Source organism: Dendropsophus ebraccatus, chromosome 3 (genome assembly GCF_027789765.1).
Source record: "Dendropsophus ebraccatus isolate aDenEbr1 chromosome 3, aDenEbr1.pat, whole genome shotgun sequence".
NCBI classification, from domain to species: Eukaryota; Metazoa; Chordata; class Amphibia; order Anura; family Hylidae; genus Dendropsophus; species Dendropsophus ebraccatus.
This window is the reverse complement of record NC_091456.1, coordinates 170,109,572-170,129,890: the sequence shown is the minus strand read 5'-3', so window position 1 is coordinate 170,129,890 and position 20,319 is coordinate 170,109,572. Positions and strand designations below refer to the sequence as shown.

General features: G+C 42.8%; 1 protein-coding gene across 7 annotated transcripts; it reads right to left on the bottom strand.

The window, feature by feature from the left end:
• Nucleotides 1-2,540: 2,540 nt before the first annotated feature.
• Nucleotides 2,541-19,890, bottom strand: MIER3 (MIER family member 3). 7 transcript variants are annotated; one of them, XM_069963114.1, is made up of 17 exons: nt 19,831-19,890; nt 16,047-16,071; nt 10,897-10,954; nt 9,845-9,969; nt 9,551-9,598; nt 8,810-8,955; nt 7,968-8,102; nt 7,405-7,525; nt 7,113-7,198; nt 6,956-7,028; nt 6,721-6,866; nt 6,478-6,556; nt 6,317-6,370; nt 5,743-5,837; nt 4,237-4,364; nt 3,870-4,015; nt 2,541-3,324 (listed from the first exon to the last, which is right to left on the bottom strand). In XM_069963114.1, the coding sequence occupies exons 4-17, from the start codon at nt 9,963-9,965 to the stop codon at nt 2,867-2,869; spliced, it is 1,836 nt and encodes a 611-aa protein (XP_069819215.1). In that variant the 5' UTR covers nt 9,966-9,969; nt 10,897-10,954; nt 16,047-16,071; nt 19,831-19,890; the 3' UTR covers nt 2,541-2,866. The 7 variants fall into 7 exon arrangements, with proteins under 7 accessions (XP_069819215.1, XP_069819217.1, XP_069819221.1 ...); XM_069963116.1 differs by lacking the exon at nt 6,317-6,370; XM_069963120.1 differs by lacking the exons at nt 9,551-9,598; nt 9,845-9,969.
• Nucleotides 19,891-20,319: the final 429 nt, after the last annotated feature.

Genomic DNA, 20,319 nt, shown 5'->3' with positions numbered 1-20,319 from the left:
GACCCGGTTACTCTGCCCCTCTAACAGAGATCAGACACTCTGTTAAAAAAAAAAAAAAAAAAAAATAGATATGGACTTTTTTTTGGTTTGTCTGCATGATACTAAGTTGCTGCAAAATCAAAGAATTCATCGGTTTCCTAGAGAAATTGTGCTTTAACGTTTCGATTCAAGAAAAAAAGGCAAGATAGATTCTTCAGGTTTGCAGGTCTCTTCATACCAATGTTAAACTGCACATGTGGCCCCAGGCTGGAGGGTGGCTATTGTGTTTAGTTAATGTTCAGCCTCTCCTTTCGGAGTATTGTGTTAGCCGACGTTCGGCCTCTACTAGAGACATGCGAACAGGCGAGCATACAGAATGGCATCCTCCTCCACATGTACACCGCAGGTGCAGTTCTAGGAACCCCAAAGCTTGCTGCAGAGACCCACCATATCTGTGCTTCTGCATTACAGCCCATGATACAAACAGGGGCCTGCAACCTACAGCTGCTCAATCAGATAAAGGTTACAGACTACTGCTTTACAACTATGCAGCAGCTCAGGGGTTAACAACCAAAGTATGACATCTTTAACAGAAAAGCCCAGCTTTACAGAGTTAAAAAAAATAACAATAAATAGCTATTTTACATGGGTAAAGTTAATAGTGGTACACATTCTGTCACATTATGCATGCACAAAAATGTTACTATACACCGCAGGAAATCTGAAAACAATTTTTTACAGAAATAGATATCCAAGATAAGAAAATGTACAAGTATTTACAAAAAAAAAAAAATTGCAATTATTGCCTCGTAATGAGAATTAGAGGTAAAGATTTAATGCTAGCTCACAGTATCCAACACTCGCGTGCCCACACCATCCACAACATCAAGAGAGAAAAAAATAGATATTTAATGTACAAAAAGAACACGCTCCATGCCCCGGAAACAGGAGGGAACCCATATACTGTCGCTGAGGCCTACAAGAAAACTGCACAGCTTAATGCCTATTTTTCAACGCAAATTAAAAAAATAATAAAATTGGTCAGAAAACAATGAATAAAGTGTCTGTACAACTCTAACTTGAGAGGCTGTCTCTTCATTTCTCTTCCGGAGAGTCCAGCGATGCATAGATAAACAGAGGATTACTGCATTTACTATTGAGAATGATGGTGAGGGCTAAGAAAAGTGCAACAGGTTGAAGCGTTCCGCCATCCGTATGTTATGGGATGTAGAGGTTATGGACCGCTATGTGACAATGTATAACTAGAACTGCAGAGAGTCTAGGGGGGGGGGGGGGGAAGCATAGTGTAAACTTTATAATCCTTCAAAATAAGTAACAAGTGGCGGCATGGAGTTCACAGTAAGTGAATAATAAATACCCGACCCCCCCCAAATCTACGATTTCTAAATAACCCTCAGACACAGCGCTTGTCATGGATGATGGAGCTTACTGGGAGCAGCACTGGACAGATGGGACAGGGACATGAAGGACTCTTTGGCAGAGGAAGCACATGGAAAATGTGCAGTTTCTTCAGACGTGGACAATGCATGGAGGATGTACCACTGACTTACTGGGGATGAGAGTCAGACTATATTGCTGCTCATACACTTAAGATGAACTCAGAGCACAAGGTTCAAACTCATGGCCCTTAAGCTGTTGCAAAACGACAATTCCGGTCATGCTTGGTCCAGGCATGATAAAAACTGTGGTTTTGCAACAGCTGGAGGGCAGCATGTTTGACACCTATGACCTTGAGATTTTGGAAGGACTGGCTATGTATTTTGTTCTCAGGAAAGATAACAGGCTGCCAGAGGTATCAAGCAGCAGCTTATTCATCGTACACAAACCAGGTAGCTTTATGGAATAACATTTAGGCAATCTTAAGTTTATGGCCGGCTTAGATCAGGGCTTGGAACCACAGATGAAACATCTCTTGCTCTGAGATGAATATGCAGGTTAGAGGTAAGGGGGGTGGGGGTACTGCACACCTAGCAGCTCTCATAGCTTTGGCCAAGTTAACAACCAGTCTAAACAAAACTAGAGAGAGCGTGTGCAAGCTTGGACAGGATCCTCTTCTTCAGGAAACTTTGAGATACACAGATTAATGTGTAATTTATTTTACAATCTTCAAAAGTTGTAGACAAGTGTTAATCCCCTAGTCCAAAAAATACAATACCACAAAAATTGAAAGAGGAGAAAGAAAAAAAAAAATCAAATCATCCTACAAAAAACACACAGATCCACTCTGGCAGTAAGAACAATCGGAGAATATGGTTCCTGGACACAAAGCATATACTATGGTGTGTGCCGGTGAGCGTGATTTAGTGCTCGTATGCATCTCCTATGAGATGGTGACTTGGAAAAAATAATAACCACCACGGTGCTGGGTGCTTTGTGCAGATTAGACGCCGGTCCTGCTTAAAAAAAAAAATAAAAAAAATAAAAAATGCTACATTAAGCAGGGATCGGACCAGTACCTGTAAACATTGGTTTCCCGCTGCACTCCCTGCTGAAGCTGACAAATCTGTGTGACTTGGAACCTGTGCTGTTTTTTTTTTTTTTTTGTTTGTTTTTTTTAAGATGGAGACCCAAGTTATCTACAGGTTTTTACTAAACTTAGGGGGACAAAAAAAATAAAAATGTAAGCCTAAAGCTGCTTCCCCAGAACGTAATCTGAGTTCCCGACTCTGCTGAACATTGTCTGTTTCCACATTAATGGACCAAAACGAAGTTAATTCTTGACAAAATCAAGATATAGTTCTTTACATACAAAGACATCACTGATGTCATAGCAAAAAAGTTCAAACTTCCAGTGAAAGACTAAGCAAACTCGAAGTTTATGATCAGATTTTCGGCATCTTTGCCAGAAGGGATGTTAAAGGAGGAGTCACTCCGACTGTAGGGCTGTGTGGTGGTGTAGTGTGTGTGAACTTATAAAACTGTTTGTCTCGTTCGCAGATAAACTGCTAAAGTCTGCCACAGATACGGCCATTTTGGCACTGGTGATATGGTGTGTATGGTTCTCAAAGTCCACACCTAGGTTATTTACAGAGACATCATTCATGAAGGAGTCCGGGACAGAGATACCCATTTTTATCCTCTTGGCTGGCCTCTCTGACTCCTCGTTGCATAAACTCACTGTGTTCAGCTCTGGAGGATAAAATCCAGTCTCAAATAAGTTAAAACAATCGCTTTCCCCATTGGTGGGCAACGACAGCAAGTCTTCTGTTCCAACAGGCACGTGATTTACCGGCGCCCGGGATAACGTGTCTAATGCTGGGAAGCCATCGTTCAAGCAGTTGACATCTGTGTTATTGCATACTGTTGCTACACTGTGAGTCAGCGCTGAAGAGAGAGAGGGAAAAAAAAAAAAAAAAAAAAGTAGGAAAGCGTTAGGTTGGATCTATTTTGCAGTATACATTCCGCTCTTCAAATCTGCACCAAAAAGTAAGCATCTGCCTGCTGCCACCTTTGTCTTTCTCAGGAACTGTCCAGAGCAGGAGATGTTTTCTATGGTGATTTGCTACTGCTCGGCCAGTTCCATACATGGACAGAGGTGGCAGCAGAGAGCACTGTGTCAGACTGGAAAGAATACACCACTTCCTGCAGGACATACAGCATCTGATAGGTACTGGAAAAACTTGAGTTTGTTAAGTAGAATTATTTAACAAATCTTTGTAACTTTCTGAAACCAGTTGATTTATACATATATCCACCAGAGTACCCCTTTAAGTCCACCGTGCACTCATTGTGGTGTGGAAATGGCGTTAATTTTCACCCCTTCGAAGGGCGATATCAGCAATGAATCCACATTTAACACAAGGGTTTGCATGTAAACCAGTGCTAAAAATCCCATCCTGAGAAGTGTCATACGTTTCTTATGGCCTCACCTGTCAGATCATTCGCAGTAATGGAGTTCAGGAGGTTCAGCTGGGAGTCGGGGATGGAATCTGATCTGTTTTGGCAGGTTAAGGCTGAAGGATTTTCTGGTCCTCCCAGGACCTCTGCTTCATCTACCAGTCGGTCCATATAATCCCTGGTCAAGAGAAAGGCACACAATGCTTTATCTTAGAGACAGGTTTAGTATATAGCAATAGGAGACATCACAATCTGGAGGATTGTGAATTTTCTAAAGTGGGAAAATCTGCTACAGCTCTATAACCAAACATTGTGCATAGATGCACAACATGTCTAATAGAGGAAAGTAAAGGGCACTGCAATGCTCAACAAAGTAAGATTCTGGTAAATTCAACTCACGTTACTTCAGGGTGATGGTGATATCTCTTCTTTCCAAACCTTGTTTGCTGGGCAAAGGTATCGTATCGCTCTGATTTCTTCCAGATGTAATAGAATGCAACACATTCCGCTACTGTCCGGGTTCTCACCTGAGATAAAAGGGATCCAATGTTACACTATAATCATGAAGATAACTAATGTGTTTGCATTAAAGGGGTTATCCAGCGCTACAAAAATATGGCTACTTTCCCCCTACTGTTGTCTCCAGTTTGGCTGGGGTTTTGAAACTCAGTTTCACTGAAGTAAATGGAGCTTAATTGCAAACTGCACCTGAACTGGAGACAACAGTAGGGGGAAGAGCGGCCATGTTTTTGTAGCGCTGGATAACCCCTTTAAGTGAATCTCATGCAAGTCATTTCGGATTCCACCATAAGTATTCTAAAGTAATAATGGCCAAATCAGGCCGATTCAGCAGATCATCACTCCGTTTAATAAAAACAGTCAGCTAATGAAACAATCATCGGCTGATCAATGTAGTTTATTCCAACCTAAAAGTCATCGGCTGCCAGGAGGGCATCGCTACGTGTAATAGCGATGCGTAGCACCTGACACAGTTGAAAAAAAAAAAGTTTATACATACCTCTCCAAGATCCCCGGTGGCATTCTCACATTTGCCCGCTTACCAGTGGAACTTCAGAGCAGATATCTGAAGTGACAAGCTACTCAGCCGATCACTGGCCAAGATGAAATCACTGCGACCAGTGATTGGCTGAGCAGCTTGTCACTCCAGAAAACAGCCCGAAGCTCCAGCAGCAGACAGTGAGCACTAGCAAGGAGAACACCGGAATGAATTTGCTGTGAATAAACACTACAATTTCACTGTTTACCTTGGCAGTGCTGTGGACAATTTATTTATTTATTTATTTATTTATTTATTTAAGGAGATATCAACGATTAGAAAAACACTGCTGCTTTCTTCCAAAAACACCACTCTGTTTGTCCTCAGGTTGTCTGTGGTATTGCAATTCTGTTCTATTCCCTTCGATAAAAGCCAAGCTGCAATACCACATACAAACAGAGGAAAAGAGTGGTGCTGTTTCTGGAAGACATTAGCTTTGTTTTATTCTTCACACAGTACTAATCTATAGGGAAGGCCCATTTATACAGCCCTTTCTAAATACTATACTAAAATGCAAACTTACAACTCTCCTTTAAAAGGCGTTATTTTTAGCAGATGCATTTCTTAAGACCACAGGTGTCAAACTGAGCTCTCCAGTTGTTGCAAAACTACAATTCCCATTATACCTGGACAGCTAAAGCCTTGGCTGTCCAGGCATAATAAAAATTGTAGTTTTGCAACAGCTGGAGGGCCACTAGTTTGCCTGTCGCTAGTTACAAAGACAAAAAAAAAACAAAAAAAAAACAAAAAAAAAAAACCACTTGACTTCAATTTTTTTCCCCACACTAAAGTCCCCAGTACATTTATTAGTCACATATAAGCGGCTCTGCCTAAAAACAGAACATTACCTTGTTTTTCTGTATTAAGTGAAAATCTTTTCCATGTATTTCAAGTGCATGTTCAAAATTTCTACATTCGACCTCCGTCCACGGTCGGATATCATCTGAAAGTCAAAAAATGTAATCAGCGACGCCGACACTAGATTATTTCTTCATCGCTAATCTGTTTTAGTGCTTTCATCATTCCCACATTGCTTTTACCTTCCAGACTTGTTTTATTTGCATCTACATAGGTGGCGGTACTTCTAAACCATTAGTGATGGACAAAACGCCAAGAAAAGGTGTTTTAGCATCAATGGCTTTAAGAGCTTGTACTGAGTGTTTCTGTGTCTTCTAAGAGGCAGATCTTACTAAGCTTGGAAGATAAATAAGGATTAAAGGATCTTCCTGTCTAAGAGCAAAAATCACATTCGCCTTTTGTTACATACACATTGCAGAATGCAGTTCACAATTATATGTTCATAAAGGCAAACCAGCGGTCCAGAGCATCTCATTCCCGCCGTGTAACTGGCTCTCAAAATTTAGGTCTCCTCAATTTCATAGGAACCTAAGAGTGGAGCTCTGTGCGGATGATGGGCTCTACCTCTTCCATTTGTTCCTGTTCCGCCTCCTATGACACTATTCCTGAACCGCTGTGCTGTTTGGAACAATAAGACATTGTGTTTGGCTACATACATAGTGGACGGCGTAAATGCTAGATGCCATGGGGAGTGATGAGATCACAGAATATCTCTATAGTATTACCATTTAACATTCTTCTACTGCAGAATCTTTCCAACGCCTCTTGGACATCGTACTGACATTTAAAGAGCTCGTGCAGCGCCTAGAAAAGAATGAACATGTGTTAAAAAAAAAAAAAAAAAAAAAAGATTTCTACGAAACTGTGCTCACTGTCACTGAATAACACAATTGTATCTTAGCAAAGCACCATGGTGTAGGCAAGTCGGAAACTACCTACATGTCAGGGATTAGTGCTGCCACATTTACCTGTTCATCATCCTTTATGATCATGTCATCCGGCACCCTGCCCAAGACTCTCTTGTTGTCAATTCTGGTATCCAACAGGTATTCTTCTACTTTGCTTTCCGGAAGGATATCTGGGCACCAAACCAACTGATCTTCATATTCGTACGCTGCAAATCCAACACATTATACACAATTTATACAAACACCGAACACCTTGCATCATGGTATGACAGCGAGTATAGGGGAAACCACTTACATGAGAAATCTGCGGGGTAGTGTCCCAGAAAAGGTGGGATATCAGCTTGATGATGGGGACCGATCATTATTTCCTACATAAGGCAAAAGGATGGGTTTTAGCATCTATCGTTTACGCAGCACACGTGGAGCCATGACATTTACATGAAGACCTTTACCTTTCTTAAGTCCTCTGAAGAGTTCCCAAAATCTGTTTCCAAGTCCTCACTTTCTGACTCCTTATCGCCATCACATGCTGTGTTTGCTGTTTATTGTAAGAAAAATAATTAGTCTGCGGTCTACATATTAACATTTTATAAATCATGACAACGGCCTCTGTTGAATGCATACAACTATTAACGCTATATACATATATATACACACACACACACACACACACACAGTGTAATTACCACTCCATGAAATACTTAGGATGTTCTGTCACGGTGACGCAGGTCAGTTTTCACTTACATCTTAAGGGGCGTGGGAAAAAGTCTGTTGCTTCGTGTGACGTCACAGATGGTGTCAAGTCATCGGCAGAAGATTGTGTTTCTTCATCATCACCGGACAAAAGGTCCTTTGCAATTTCCTCCTAATAAAAAAAAAATTTAACTAAGTGACACCTGGTCTGTGAAGTCAAGAGTGGTTATTTGGGGGGGTATTATTCCTGCCCATGAGCCTTTTTACAATGGAGCAGGGGCGGCCTGCATTGCTCGAGCTCATTTGGCCCTCACACTAACAGAGAAAACTTCAATCCCAGTTGTCTGACTTTTTATTTCAATTGTAAATGTACCTGGACAGCCTTGAATGTGAACTGCAATAGTGGGATATTGTACTGGTAAAAAGGGTTAAACATGGCTGCTTCTTTCATAATCTGGAAGGGTTTTATGCTCAGCTCTATTTAATTGAATGGAGCCAAATTGTAATACCACAAACAACCTGAGGACAGGGGTGGCGCTGTTTTTGCGTGAAAGCAATTGTACTTTTTCTAAGGCTGTATTACCCCTTTAATAGACAGAACAATCATCACTTACTTTATCCAACGTCATGTCTGGCAGCTCATCGGCGAGCTCACTAGGGGAGCTCCCCGCACTGGATCCCGCCAATACCGGATCTGCAGGCTCATATACATAAATTGCTAATAAATCCTCCAAAGGCATGTTTCCTTCCTGGGGTAATAAAATACGTATTTATTACAAGAATTATTGACATGTATCATGATGTTTCTATTTACTGTGTGTCATATCAACATTTTAAGAGTAGACTTGTTGCAGAAACTTCTACAAACTCTCCCACTAACCTGAATTGGCTTACAGAAATCTGTGTGCTAGCTGCCAAACCAACACCATGCAAAGCAATGAGACAGATTTTCATCTGCATAAATGTTAACAAGTCTATTATGTGCAGACAACCCCTAAAGGCAGCCATATACATCAGGGAGGTCAGCCAACCCCACAGATCTCAATCACACTGGCTGACCATCTACTGTATATGGCAGACTGACAACCCACAATAAGTGATGAGGGAACTTCAAGTTTAAGTCCGGGTTCGGCAACTTCTTTGAACCCGAACGCTTGGCATTCTCCCCATGTCTGAAGTTGTTGGCGGCCACCCTGGGGGGCCAGGAAGGAAACAATGGATACAGCCTATGGTTGTATCCTTGTTTTCCAGGACTCCAGAGGGCAGCAACAAACTTTTCCAGACGCAGGGAGTTAAAAACGGTAAAATGGTAAATGAATGTAATTGCAAAAATATTTACCTTGATGAGTTCTACAAGTATAACTATATAAGCAGAGATGGTTACTCTTTTAAACCAACTAATGGCCACAGATCATCAACTGATCTCATACTGCACACACGCAAATCAGTCCCCCACCTTTTCCAAATCTTCAATTTCGGAGCTAAAATTTTTGCCGTCCTCCTTCATTTCTTCCTCTTCGAGAGTTCTCTCATCATCATAGTCATGTACCAACATTTCAGCCGTAGGGTCAAAGTCATGATCTTCAGATGACAGAGAGCCGACTGAAAGAAAGGAACAAAACGGTACGTTTAATAAAGACAAAGATAGAAAGAACTGCCTGAGAGCAAAATACATCATCCCAACCATCGACCGGAAAATCATTTGGTAATAACTAAACCCTTGTGCCTGGGAGAGAAATATATTCAGGATAAAAAAATAAAAATACAAAAATGACAAGAAAATAATAGTTGACAGAAATATGTCATATATTAGATAGAGATGCAAGAGAGTCCGGAATATGACTGAAGGCTTCATAGATAAAATATATCATATTACAATGCCATAATTCATGGCACTATACACCAAGCATCCAACAGACTCTCCCTAAAGATGACATCAGAGAGAAGGATCAGGCATGTTGGACGTTAGTGCCTGATCTTTCATGGAAAATAAGGCATAGCCAGTAGAGTCTGACAAACCTATTAATCCCTCCCTAAATAAAGTACATGCAGGTGAGGCAGAACCAAGCATGCCTATATATAGGGAGGACAAGGAGGATAGCCACTGACTAAACAAACATTTGGCCAACAGCTGTCAAAGGTGTTTAGCCGAATAACATCACATTGATGTACTAATCTTCCATATGAAGCAATGTACCCGGCGGATCTCTAGCTTCTTGTCTCTGAGACCAAAGTGGATGTTCATCTGTGGAGTCAGCATGGGGACACATTGTATGAAGCTTCTGGGACTTATCTGCAGTTATATACTGAAACTAAACAATGTTCCAAGTTATGATTATCCAAAGCAAAACATTAAGAGCTGCATAAAAACGCTAAAACAAGGCTGCTGTCCTACGAGCCACATAAGGCGACTATAGAGAGTCCAGGGTTCCTCCATATGTTATATGCACTGGAATCTTGTTTTCTCTGCGGTTTTAAATGAGCCCCGTACTGATAAAGAAAGGTCCCTCAGAATCAGATTTTTGGTGCCTGATAGGATCGGTATCCCTAATACTTGATGAAGGATTTCCTGGCTTGTCTTGGGTGCTCCTTACAGATATGCTCAGGTCCATATGACTGAAAGGAAAGAACCAAAGAATTGTGTACAGACAAGAGTGGGACTTTTGACACCCCCGCTTTGTTTTTTGTATGGTTCCCATCTACACCTTATGCACCAACCACAGCTTTTTTGGTATGCCGTCCACAGTCATAGACTAAAGACACCTTTAAGATGCAAAAAATGTAGTATTAAGTTTGCAACCTACTGCTAGGATTATATTGTTCTCATAAGTGTGTTTTGCCAGTGTTCAGCAATCTAGCGTTTTCAATGCCTGCTCTCCTTTTCTCTACACTTCTGTGCAGTGTGTGACTCTCCCTTGCAAACTGCCTTGTGTCTGCTCTCCTCTCACTCTACAGCCTGAGATGTCCTCCATGTATGCTCCCCCCTCTCTTTACAGCCTTAGTGAGCTGTCTTCCATGCATGCTCTGCCCTCTCTCTACAACCTTAGTGAGCTGTCTTCCATGCATGCTCTCCCCTCTCTCTACAACCTTAGTGAGCTGTCTTCCATGCATGCTTTTCCCTCTCTCTACAGCCTGGGCGGGCTGTCCTCCATGTATGCTTTCTCCTCTCTCTATAGCCTGGGTGGGCATTCCTCCATGTATGCTCTCCCCTCTGTCCACATTCTGATCTGTGTACAACTCCATCTTCCCCAATCATGCTGCTATCTAAGCTAGAGCAAAAGCTATGAGGCCTTTTTGCAAAAAAAAAAAAAAAAACTCTTTTACCCCCTTAATACATCAAGGTGAACCTCAAAATATTAAAATTAGGTTTGTGTATGAATGTACCCAGTGTAAAATGTCTATCCATGCCACAACTCTTACCTCTCTTTTTTTGCATACAATAAAAGCCCCTTTGCCCATATACTAATAACCATACGTTCTTAAAGCACCAGTCTCAAGCATTAAGAAAAATTAAAAAAAAAAAAAAATTGTTTCACAAATTACCTTTACTTTCTCTTTGTCATTCTGATTGAATATTTCATTGATATGCTTCAGTAGTTATCTATTTCAGAGAAAAATTGAAATAAAAACAGTATTTTCGAGACTCACATTATGTTCCTAATTTCTGAAGAGATTCCAGTGCCTCCTGTTTCATTCATGCACACAAGACCTGACTAGGACAACTAAGGACGGGGACAACCTGCCTAAAGGTCTCTCCACCTTCTTATTATGTGCCATGTATTGGTCCTAAGAGTTAGAATCCCTTGTTTTTATGCAGTTATGTTTAGTTTAGATGTCTTTTTATTTATCGTACCATTTATACCTTGCTTATTGGTTTGAATGAACATAAAAAATATATGTATATAAGAAGCCATTATCATACGTCAGTGTTTCAGTCAGTATTTTGCATCATGGTCAGACATAACAGAGGGTTTGTTGACAGATATTGGTGCAAAATACTGGCTTGGGGTATGTTAGAATGTGTATATTTGCTGAAATTGATTGTGTACACAGTGAGTTGTTCTAGAGCAAATTCAATGCATCTTCTGCTGAAAATCTGCACGTGTGAACACACCCTAAAACACAAAAGTGTGAAAGTGTATAGAAAACTACTGTGCCAAGTGGGACTGGTGCCCATTCCGAAGTTAAGGTTGATATCAAATAAAAACTATTTTGAAGAGTTAAAAGTTTAAGTACAACATAAGGATCTTTCCGTTGGGGGGGGGGGGGGGGGGGGAATTGCTCTCCAGTAACAGCAGGAAAGTAAAGGGGACTTTAGATTTTTAGGTAAAGTTGAGCCAATTTGCAGTAACTTTCACCAAATGTGAATAGGCCATCAATTTAGTCCTGTAAAACTACTTTTGATTTCCCAAGAAGCTAAACCCCTGTTACAAGAGTAAGTGATCCGATAGATTAAGGGTCAGCAGATTTTACTGTAGACTTGTTTAACTCTAGCTATAAGGCATATGATTTTTTTTCCCTTTAGATAATACAGAATAAAAAAAATCTGTTCCACCAGCTGTAAGTTGAAGACACTTGATTACTTGTTGACTTCACCACGTGGGTTAATACAAATTCTCCATCATTTACAACTACTGGAACACCTTTCACTGCATGTATATAGTTATCAAATGTGCAAACGCTAAACAAAGGTCGGGAAACGTCACCTAGTTTCCCTACAGTATAACCCTATTCACATTCACCTGCAATGATCAGCTGTTCAACACCCACACTACAAAGTAAATGGGACCAGAAGCAGTTGGTGCCATTCACTGTGTAGGGGTGGTGACCCGTAACTGCAGCACAGCTCCTTTTCAAGGGACTGACAACTGCGCTGCAGTTACCAGGTCTGACCACTACACTGTGAGCGGAGACAACTTCCTCCAACCCCATTCACTGTGTAGAGTGGGCCTGTTCAATGACTGATGTCCTATCCTCAGAAAGCTCACCAGTAGTTCCGCCCGGGAAACCCTTTTAGGTCTACGGCTATGACAATATATGCTGAAATACCTTTATGATGGTATTCAAACATATAGCTGTCGTTGAGACCATAAATGTGATGTGAATATGGCTTAGTGCGGAAACACTTATGCTAGTGCAAAGCGTTAAAACAGATTATCCTAAGAGTAAAAGTTATCTGCCATCCACAGGATACCGATGATCGGGGCCTGCCATGCACAACATAGGGATAACTAGCAGACCGGTGGCAGCCCAGCTGCTGAGAGCCCCACAGATCATGACAGAGGTAATTTGTAGCCCTTGTGAAAGGAACAGGAGCGCTCATGCTCACCCACTAATCCTATTCACGGTCTATAGGCCTTCCAACCATATAGAAGCTCCAAAGAGAATGAATAGAGCATGCATGCTACCACTGCAATAACTCAGGGAGTAACTGACCTCTGTTCTCATGATTGGTTTGGTCCCCACCATTCATTCTGTGGGCATTAAGTGAGGGTAGCAGTGGTCAGACCCCCCACCACCAATCAGCTAGTTATCACCTATCCTGTAGATAACAAATTAAAATTCCACCCCTCGAGGCCCTGCCCTAAGCAAAAAGGTGTAAATAGGGAAACCTATAGCCCAACCCAAAAAATGAGAGGTAATTGTAAAATAACCTAGGGTGCCCCAATTACACACATTTTGCTGTCTATATGTGGGTCTTTAGTTTGGCTGACAATTTGATTTATAATCAAATGGGCGTGAACCTAATTTTAATAATGAGAGTGGATATGAGGTGATGGAAATGATTGTACAGTCAGGGAGTGTAAATATTTTACATTGAGGGGCCTGTATGCCTAATATATACCCCCTGTATTATCCCGCATATCACCTGACAGCCACTCCCATTATTAAAATAAGGTACACACATATCTGACTATAAATCAAACTGACAAGCTATAAACCCACATCCCGGGAACAGGAGTGTGTATCAAAAAACTGCAAGCTCTTTAATAGTAGTAATGAGGTTGACTACATATCCTCCTACTTTAAATGTGTTAGTAATGATGTGTAATACTTTAAGATGTTAAAGGAGAAGTCCGGCGGGAAAGTAAAAAATCATTACGGGCAGGGGGTGGGAATAAAAAAGATGTTATAGTCACCTATCCCAGTGCCCGTGTAGAGCCGCGTCCAACTCCTGGACCCCGCCGGCCGTCTTCCAAGCTCCCCGCTAGCTACGTCACGACCCAGCTGATGGATGCCCCGCTCAGCCAGTCAGTGACTGGGGTGAGACACAGCTGCAGTCACTGATTAGCTGAGCGGGCTAAATACCACCAGTCTGTGACATGGAACCCAGATTGTGACGCACCCAGAACCTGTGAGAAGATGACAGCCGTCAGGGTTTGGGAGCTCTGTGTCCCAGCGCGGGCTGCGGGAGCAGTAAGCACATTGGGGGAAACTTATCAAACAGGTGTAAAGTAGAATTGCTCAGTTGCCCCTAGCAACCAATCAGATTCCACTTTTCTTTCCTCACAGACTCTTCAGAAAATGAAAGGTGGAATCTGATTGGTTGCTAGGGACAACTGAGCCAGTTTCACCACTTTACACCACTTAATAGTGACACACACACACACACACCAGACTTCTCCTTTAAGTGGGACAGAATGCAAAAATACAAAAAGAAAGGCTATTATCCATTCCATAAAGCATGTACAGAGTATTTCATTGCTTTCTCTCACTTTGGACATGTTAGTGAGCTGTTGAAAACCATTATTGTTGTACTTTAGGCTGAGAAAAGCTGACTAAAAAAATTAAGTCCCCACTACATTATTATAAAAGCTTTTTAAGTCAGGTTTAGACTACATTATGCAGCTGTTTATGCAGTTTATTGGTATTTTCTACTTATAATAAGAATCTTTACAATAACTAAAACAAATATAAATGCCCCAGACTGCAGAAGAAACACATAAGAGACTCAGGCAATCTGAACAGACGCTACACAAAGGCAAACAGTTTTACACTTTTTCTTTTTTACATTACAAAAACTTTGAGGAAATAGCAGAAACTATTACATGGATTTTCTGGGGTATTTCCATTGATTGTCTACCCTCATGACAGACCAATATGTGATCAGTGAGTTTCTGACATCTGGCACACCCTCCAAAACAGCTGTTTGCCAGACCACAGTGCCCACATACCCAAAGAACAGACAACACCGTACATTGTGTAGTGGTCGTGCTAGGTAACTGCAGCTTCCATTCACCTCACTCTGTTCTCTATATATATGCTGGCTTCATGGCTGTGGAAAACAGCTAATCAATGGGGGCTGCCAAGTGTCAGAGCCCGACTGATCAGACACTGATGGCCTTTAGGCAGAACAGAAGTCCAGTGGATCTCATAAAACTCCAGCTTTATGGATTAAAGGGGTTATCCAGTGCTTCAAAATGTGGCCACTTTCTTTCAGAGAGACCTTGTCTCCAGTTTACGTGGTGTTTGCAATTAAGCTCCATTCACTTCAATAGATCCGAGTAACAAAACCTGCACCCAAACTGAAGACAAGAATGGTGCTGTCTCTGGAAGAAAGTGGTCATGTTTTTGTAGCGTTGGATAACCTCTTTAAGGATCACCTGAAACGCGTTAGTCTATTGTATTCCATGCGTTTGTCTTGTATGCTGCAATAAAGCTGGAGTTATAAGGTATATAAGTTGCACTTCTCTCTTGCTTTTCCCATTTCCTATGTACCGCATTTCTCAACAATCAGTCAGAAAGCTGTCAGACGAATTAGCCCCAACAGTGAACACAAAAAACTAAGACGAATGACAGTGTCTATGTAGAAGGCGCACAGAAAGCTGTATAATACACCATAAAGAAGGATATTGCTTGAAAGGTTAAATAAAACAGGAGGCTAACATTCTGCAATAGATATAACATAAAAGTAGACACTGTAAAAGTAATTTTTTTTTTTTTTTTTACATACTTAAAAAGCTAAAAAGCTGCAGCTAAATGCTTTAAACATATCATTATAGGGAAAGAAAACGATGCAAACAATGTGAATACATCCTACTTGAATAATCTAAAATGGTCAGTATTAGGCAACTCTAAATAATGTCTGAGGTTATCCAGCAGTAGAAAAACATGTTCACTTTCTCCCAGAGAAAACAAGACTCTTGTCTTCAGTTCAGGTATGGTTTGCATTTGGGCTCCATTCACTGCAATGGAACCTAGCTGCAAAAACCCCACCCAAACCGGAGAAAAGAGTCATGCTGTCTCTGGTACAAAGCAGCAATGTTTTTCTAAGGCTGGAGAATCCCTTTAAAGAGGCATGTTGGAGTATAAGAGTAGGGCTACACAGCACGTTGGATTATGCAATATCAAGTGGATCATAAAAAAAAAAAAAAAAAAGAAAAAAAAGCAAAGACCAAAGATTTGGATTCTTTTTCAGCAGTTGAAAAGTCACTATATAGCCATAAACTAATTCTCCATAGCCCATGTACATTTTCTTACTGAAGAAGGGAAGAGAAATCCATTCCCTTTACAGAAACGCTCCAAGTGAACACGCCTAACTTATCAGGCAAACCTCTACTTCTCCATTATTATATGAACACTAAGATCAGGTGACTGTCCAGGGCTCTAACATGACATCTTCCCCAGCTGCAACTAACTTTTCAACAAGCCAGGGAAAAGCGATGCTTATAAGGTAATAAAATGGGACCAACCTGGGCTCGAACTGTCAAACGAAGCCTAAAAGAGAAGAGACAAGAGGAGAGGTGAGTGTAAGTGCATAGAAGCCATACATTACTCAATAGCCAAAGAAACAGGCCCTTGCATCCCACACTGGTTTTATCCATAGGCAAAGCAATTGCAGCAGCACAAAGCATTCTTAAAAGGAGCTTTCCCACTCCTTACAAGATAAGGAATAACTATCTGACCGCAGGGAGTCCCCCGCAATCTTGAGAATGGGGTCCAAAGTCTAGAGTTTTATAGAAGCAGCAGGTCGGGCATCCTCATCACCGCTCCATTCTCAATAGGAGCCATGTAAACAGCCAAGCACAGCATTGATCTATTTCTGAAGTGAATGGAGCGGTGACCCACCACTATATTCTATTGGAAGACTCTGGGGAGCCCCAGCAATTGCCCCCCAGATAGTTATCCCTCTATGCCGTGGATAGGGTAAAACTTTGTAAGATGGAAAACCCCTTTAACGCAAGTTTGTTCAACTACAAAACTAGGTCGCATTGTTTTCACTGGAATCCATGGAGTCCTGAAAAATTGAGGATTACTTTGCAATTTGTCAATCTTTCCATCCATATACAGAATATGTCAGAAAACGAAAAGTAGTGCCAGGAACCCCCTACCCAACTCCTCCCTCACCAGGTAAATCATGTTAAAAAAAATAAAAAATAAAAAATATATATACATTTTTTTTTATTATTTTACATTATTTACCTGGTGCTATGGGTATTTATATTTATTTTTTGCCACTGCATCTGTGTTCCTAACATCCCTAAACCCAGGTAGACTTTCAGTGATAGGAAGAACACGTTTCTACACTGGTATATCTATTGTGTGTCCTCATAATACTAGAATATGTAACTCCAGAATAGATTGGTCTTTTTACACTTTAGTTTTATGCACATTATTAGATCAGAGTGCCATAGGCTGAACAATTGCACCTGCTGTAAATGACTTTCTATATACATTTGTTGGACTGAGCAATCCTTCATGGTGTGCAGTACTGTTATTTTTATCATTTAGGGTATATTCACAGGATTTACGCTTGCACTGCTTTTTGTTGCAGAAAAACATAGATTTTCACATCAAAAACAGCAGTGTGTCATCACAGAGAACCTTGCTCCCATTGACTTCAATGGGAACTATGAAAGGGTTAAAGGGGTATTCCACTCAAACCTAACTTGCCCATGGCGAGTCTAACTCATTCCATATTATCTATTCAGCCTCCTTACCCCAGTTCTGAGCTGCTGCTTTCTGCTGAAAACACAAAAATCTGAAGCAGTTGATGTAAACAAGTCCCACACTGGCTTTATCTGCAATACTGTAGCTTCTCTGTAACGCTGAGGCCAAGTTGCTAATGGACTCACTGTGATTAATCCTCCCAACATTAAAAAGTTGCAGATAAAGCCAGTCAGGCACTTGTTTACATTAGCTGTCTCAGAAGCGAGGGGGGAGACAGAAAGAAAGGCTCTCACACAGATTTTTGTGTTTTCAGCAAAAAGCAGCAGCTCAGAACTGGGGGGAGGAGACTGAATAGATAACAAAAATGGAAGGAATGGTTAGTCTCATCATGGGCAGCAACATGTCTGTGCGTGTAATAGCAAGAGGGGAAGGAGAAGAAAGCAAGCGCTGACCTGACAGACGCAGCCCCCCCATATCTTGAGAACAGAGACCGTGAAATCCCCACTAAATGGAGTTGAGGGTCACATCATTCACTTTGAAGCCATGGAAGGGAGCAGAAAGCCAATTTCGAGTCCTTTCAGCAGCTTCATAGAGAATGAATACGCATCCTGCAGCTCCCAATGGTCAGATTCCCTAGGAGCTCTTAACTATGCGCTATCCTTACTCCTCCTCCAGATCGAAATACCCCTTTAAAGGGGTTATCTAAGATCAGACAACTTGTTATACAATGCTGCCCTATTAATAAACATGCTCCCCCATAGCGGTGTCTCCTGCTGACTCCAGCCCCACCACTTCATAGAGTAATTCGTCTCGGGAGTGACAGCCCGTTCAACCAATAACTGTTCATGGTGCTGTCTTAGTCAGTGATTGGCTGTGCGCTGTAACTCCCGCGACATTACAGAAGTGTCCGGACTATAGCCAGCGGGGGACCCCAGAGACACCGGAGCAGGACAGTAGGGGAGCGCGCAGAGGTAAGTATAACAATGTTTTCTAATAGGGCAGCATTATATAACAAACTAACTCTGGATAACCCCTTTAAATATTTAAAGAGGTACTCCGGGCTAGGGGTATTTTTTCATGTATGGCCAGGGAGGGGGTGGATACAGAAGCCACTGGTCACTTACCTTCCCGGTTCCAGCACTGGGTCCCGGATTGCGCCACCCCGTTCTCCCGTCCCGCTTCCTGGTCTCAAGCTGCGGCTTGAGACGTCAAGTCTCGGCCGCCGAATGGCTGAGCACCCTTGACAAGTTGCGATTGAAAGCCACAGCTCAGACCAGGAAGCAGTAGCGGGACAGGAGACCCTGGCAGCGAGATCCGGGGAGGTAAGTGACCGGCGGCTTCTATATCCATCCCCTCCCCGGCCATATACGAAAAAAATAACCCTAGCCCGGAGTACCCCTTTAAGGCAGTAGAAGCTTCACGGCGGGGTCCTCCTCTCCCCTGCAATGTCCACGACTCTTTTTTGCCTGTATAAATATACCCTTAGGGTGTGTTCACACGTACAGGATCTGCAGCAGATTTGATGGCACAGATTTAAAGCTGCAGATTCAAAGCAAATCAATTCTGGGCCATCAAATCTGCTGCAGATCCTGTACATGTGAACGCACCCTTATAATATACTTAAAAGTCAGATGTCACCCCAATATTGGAGGGGGCTGATGGAATACATCACATACACCAGGTATAAATATATATATATATATCACTGGCAGGTGCTGGGGGGTTATTAGGGAAGTTGTCTGATAATCGGAGATAAGTGGCTGCAGTGCCACTTGTCGGCCACCAAAAAGTTGTTTCCCCCCCCCCCTCCAAAACTTTAAACACCTGCGCCCACCCAACTTTCCTGGTATCCTGTCTAACATACACAAGGTGTATGAGTTGTTGCTGGTACGCCACGGTATAGGAGGGCGATTTTCTCTTTTTAGGCCTGTTGTCGGCAAATAGGGAAAGCGTGATGGGAACGTCGACTTTATAAAGTTAGACACTGATGTTCAAAGTTGAAAAAAAAATAACTTTCCGATGGGAGACGAGCGTCACGGCTGCCGCTTCTCTCCGGTGATGGGGGACTCTCCATTGGCCAGACTACAACCAATGGGAGAGAAGTTTCATGCAGTTTAGAGAGGGGATGCTGGGGCACTGGGGTAACTGGCAGCCTCCCCTAGGGGGCAGCACTGCTCCCCATCACCGCTATAGCCCGGGGCGGGCACAGGCGGCGGCAGCCACCACGGTCCCGGCTCGGTGTCCATCACACAACCCTCCAGGGAATACACGGGCGGACACCGAGCCATGACACCCCGGTACACCGAGCTCCCTTATCGGCCACTCCACACCGGAAACCAGTGGCCCCGGCCGCCGCCTCTCCGTCCCGGGTCCCTCCCCCCACCCCGGACAGTCCGCTCCCACCCACGGCCTAAAGACGATTTTCTCGCCTCACAGCGCCGCTGCCGCCCCCTGCCTCCCCACAGCGACGGATGGAGCTGTGAGGAAGAGATTACGGGGGCATTTGTCCGGTTTCCGGGGCTGTGGAGCCCGGGATTTCCGTCTGTATCGTCCCTCCCCCCGCTCCGGCCCGGTTTTCCTCCTTACCTCCGCCATATTGGTACCTCTAGGCGAACGAGCTGCAACTGCGCAAAGTACCCGGATGGAGAGCGAGAGCCAATCAGAGAGCGCCCTGACAGAGGTGTCCGGCGGCCGCGAGCAGGGGGCGGGGCCTGGGGCTGTGGACCAGGTGGGGGAGGAGTGACACGGCCATAGCCATCTCCTGCGTTACAGGGTTGTTATAGGGGGCGGATGGGGGTCCGGTGTGATATCCCCCTATACCGCGCACATGTACACTGTGTTACTTCATGGCAGGCGACATAGCCGGTCTATACACTTACCGCCTCATGTGGGGCTGTATACCGTGTCTATATACACTTATCACCTGATGGGATGCTATATACCGTCTACCTGCACACTATATCACCTGATGGGATGCTGTATACTGTGTATATACACTATGTCACCTGATGTGATGCTGTATACCGTCTACCTGCACACTATATCACCTGATGGGATGCTATATACTGTGTATAT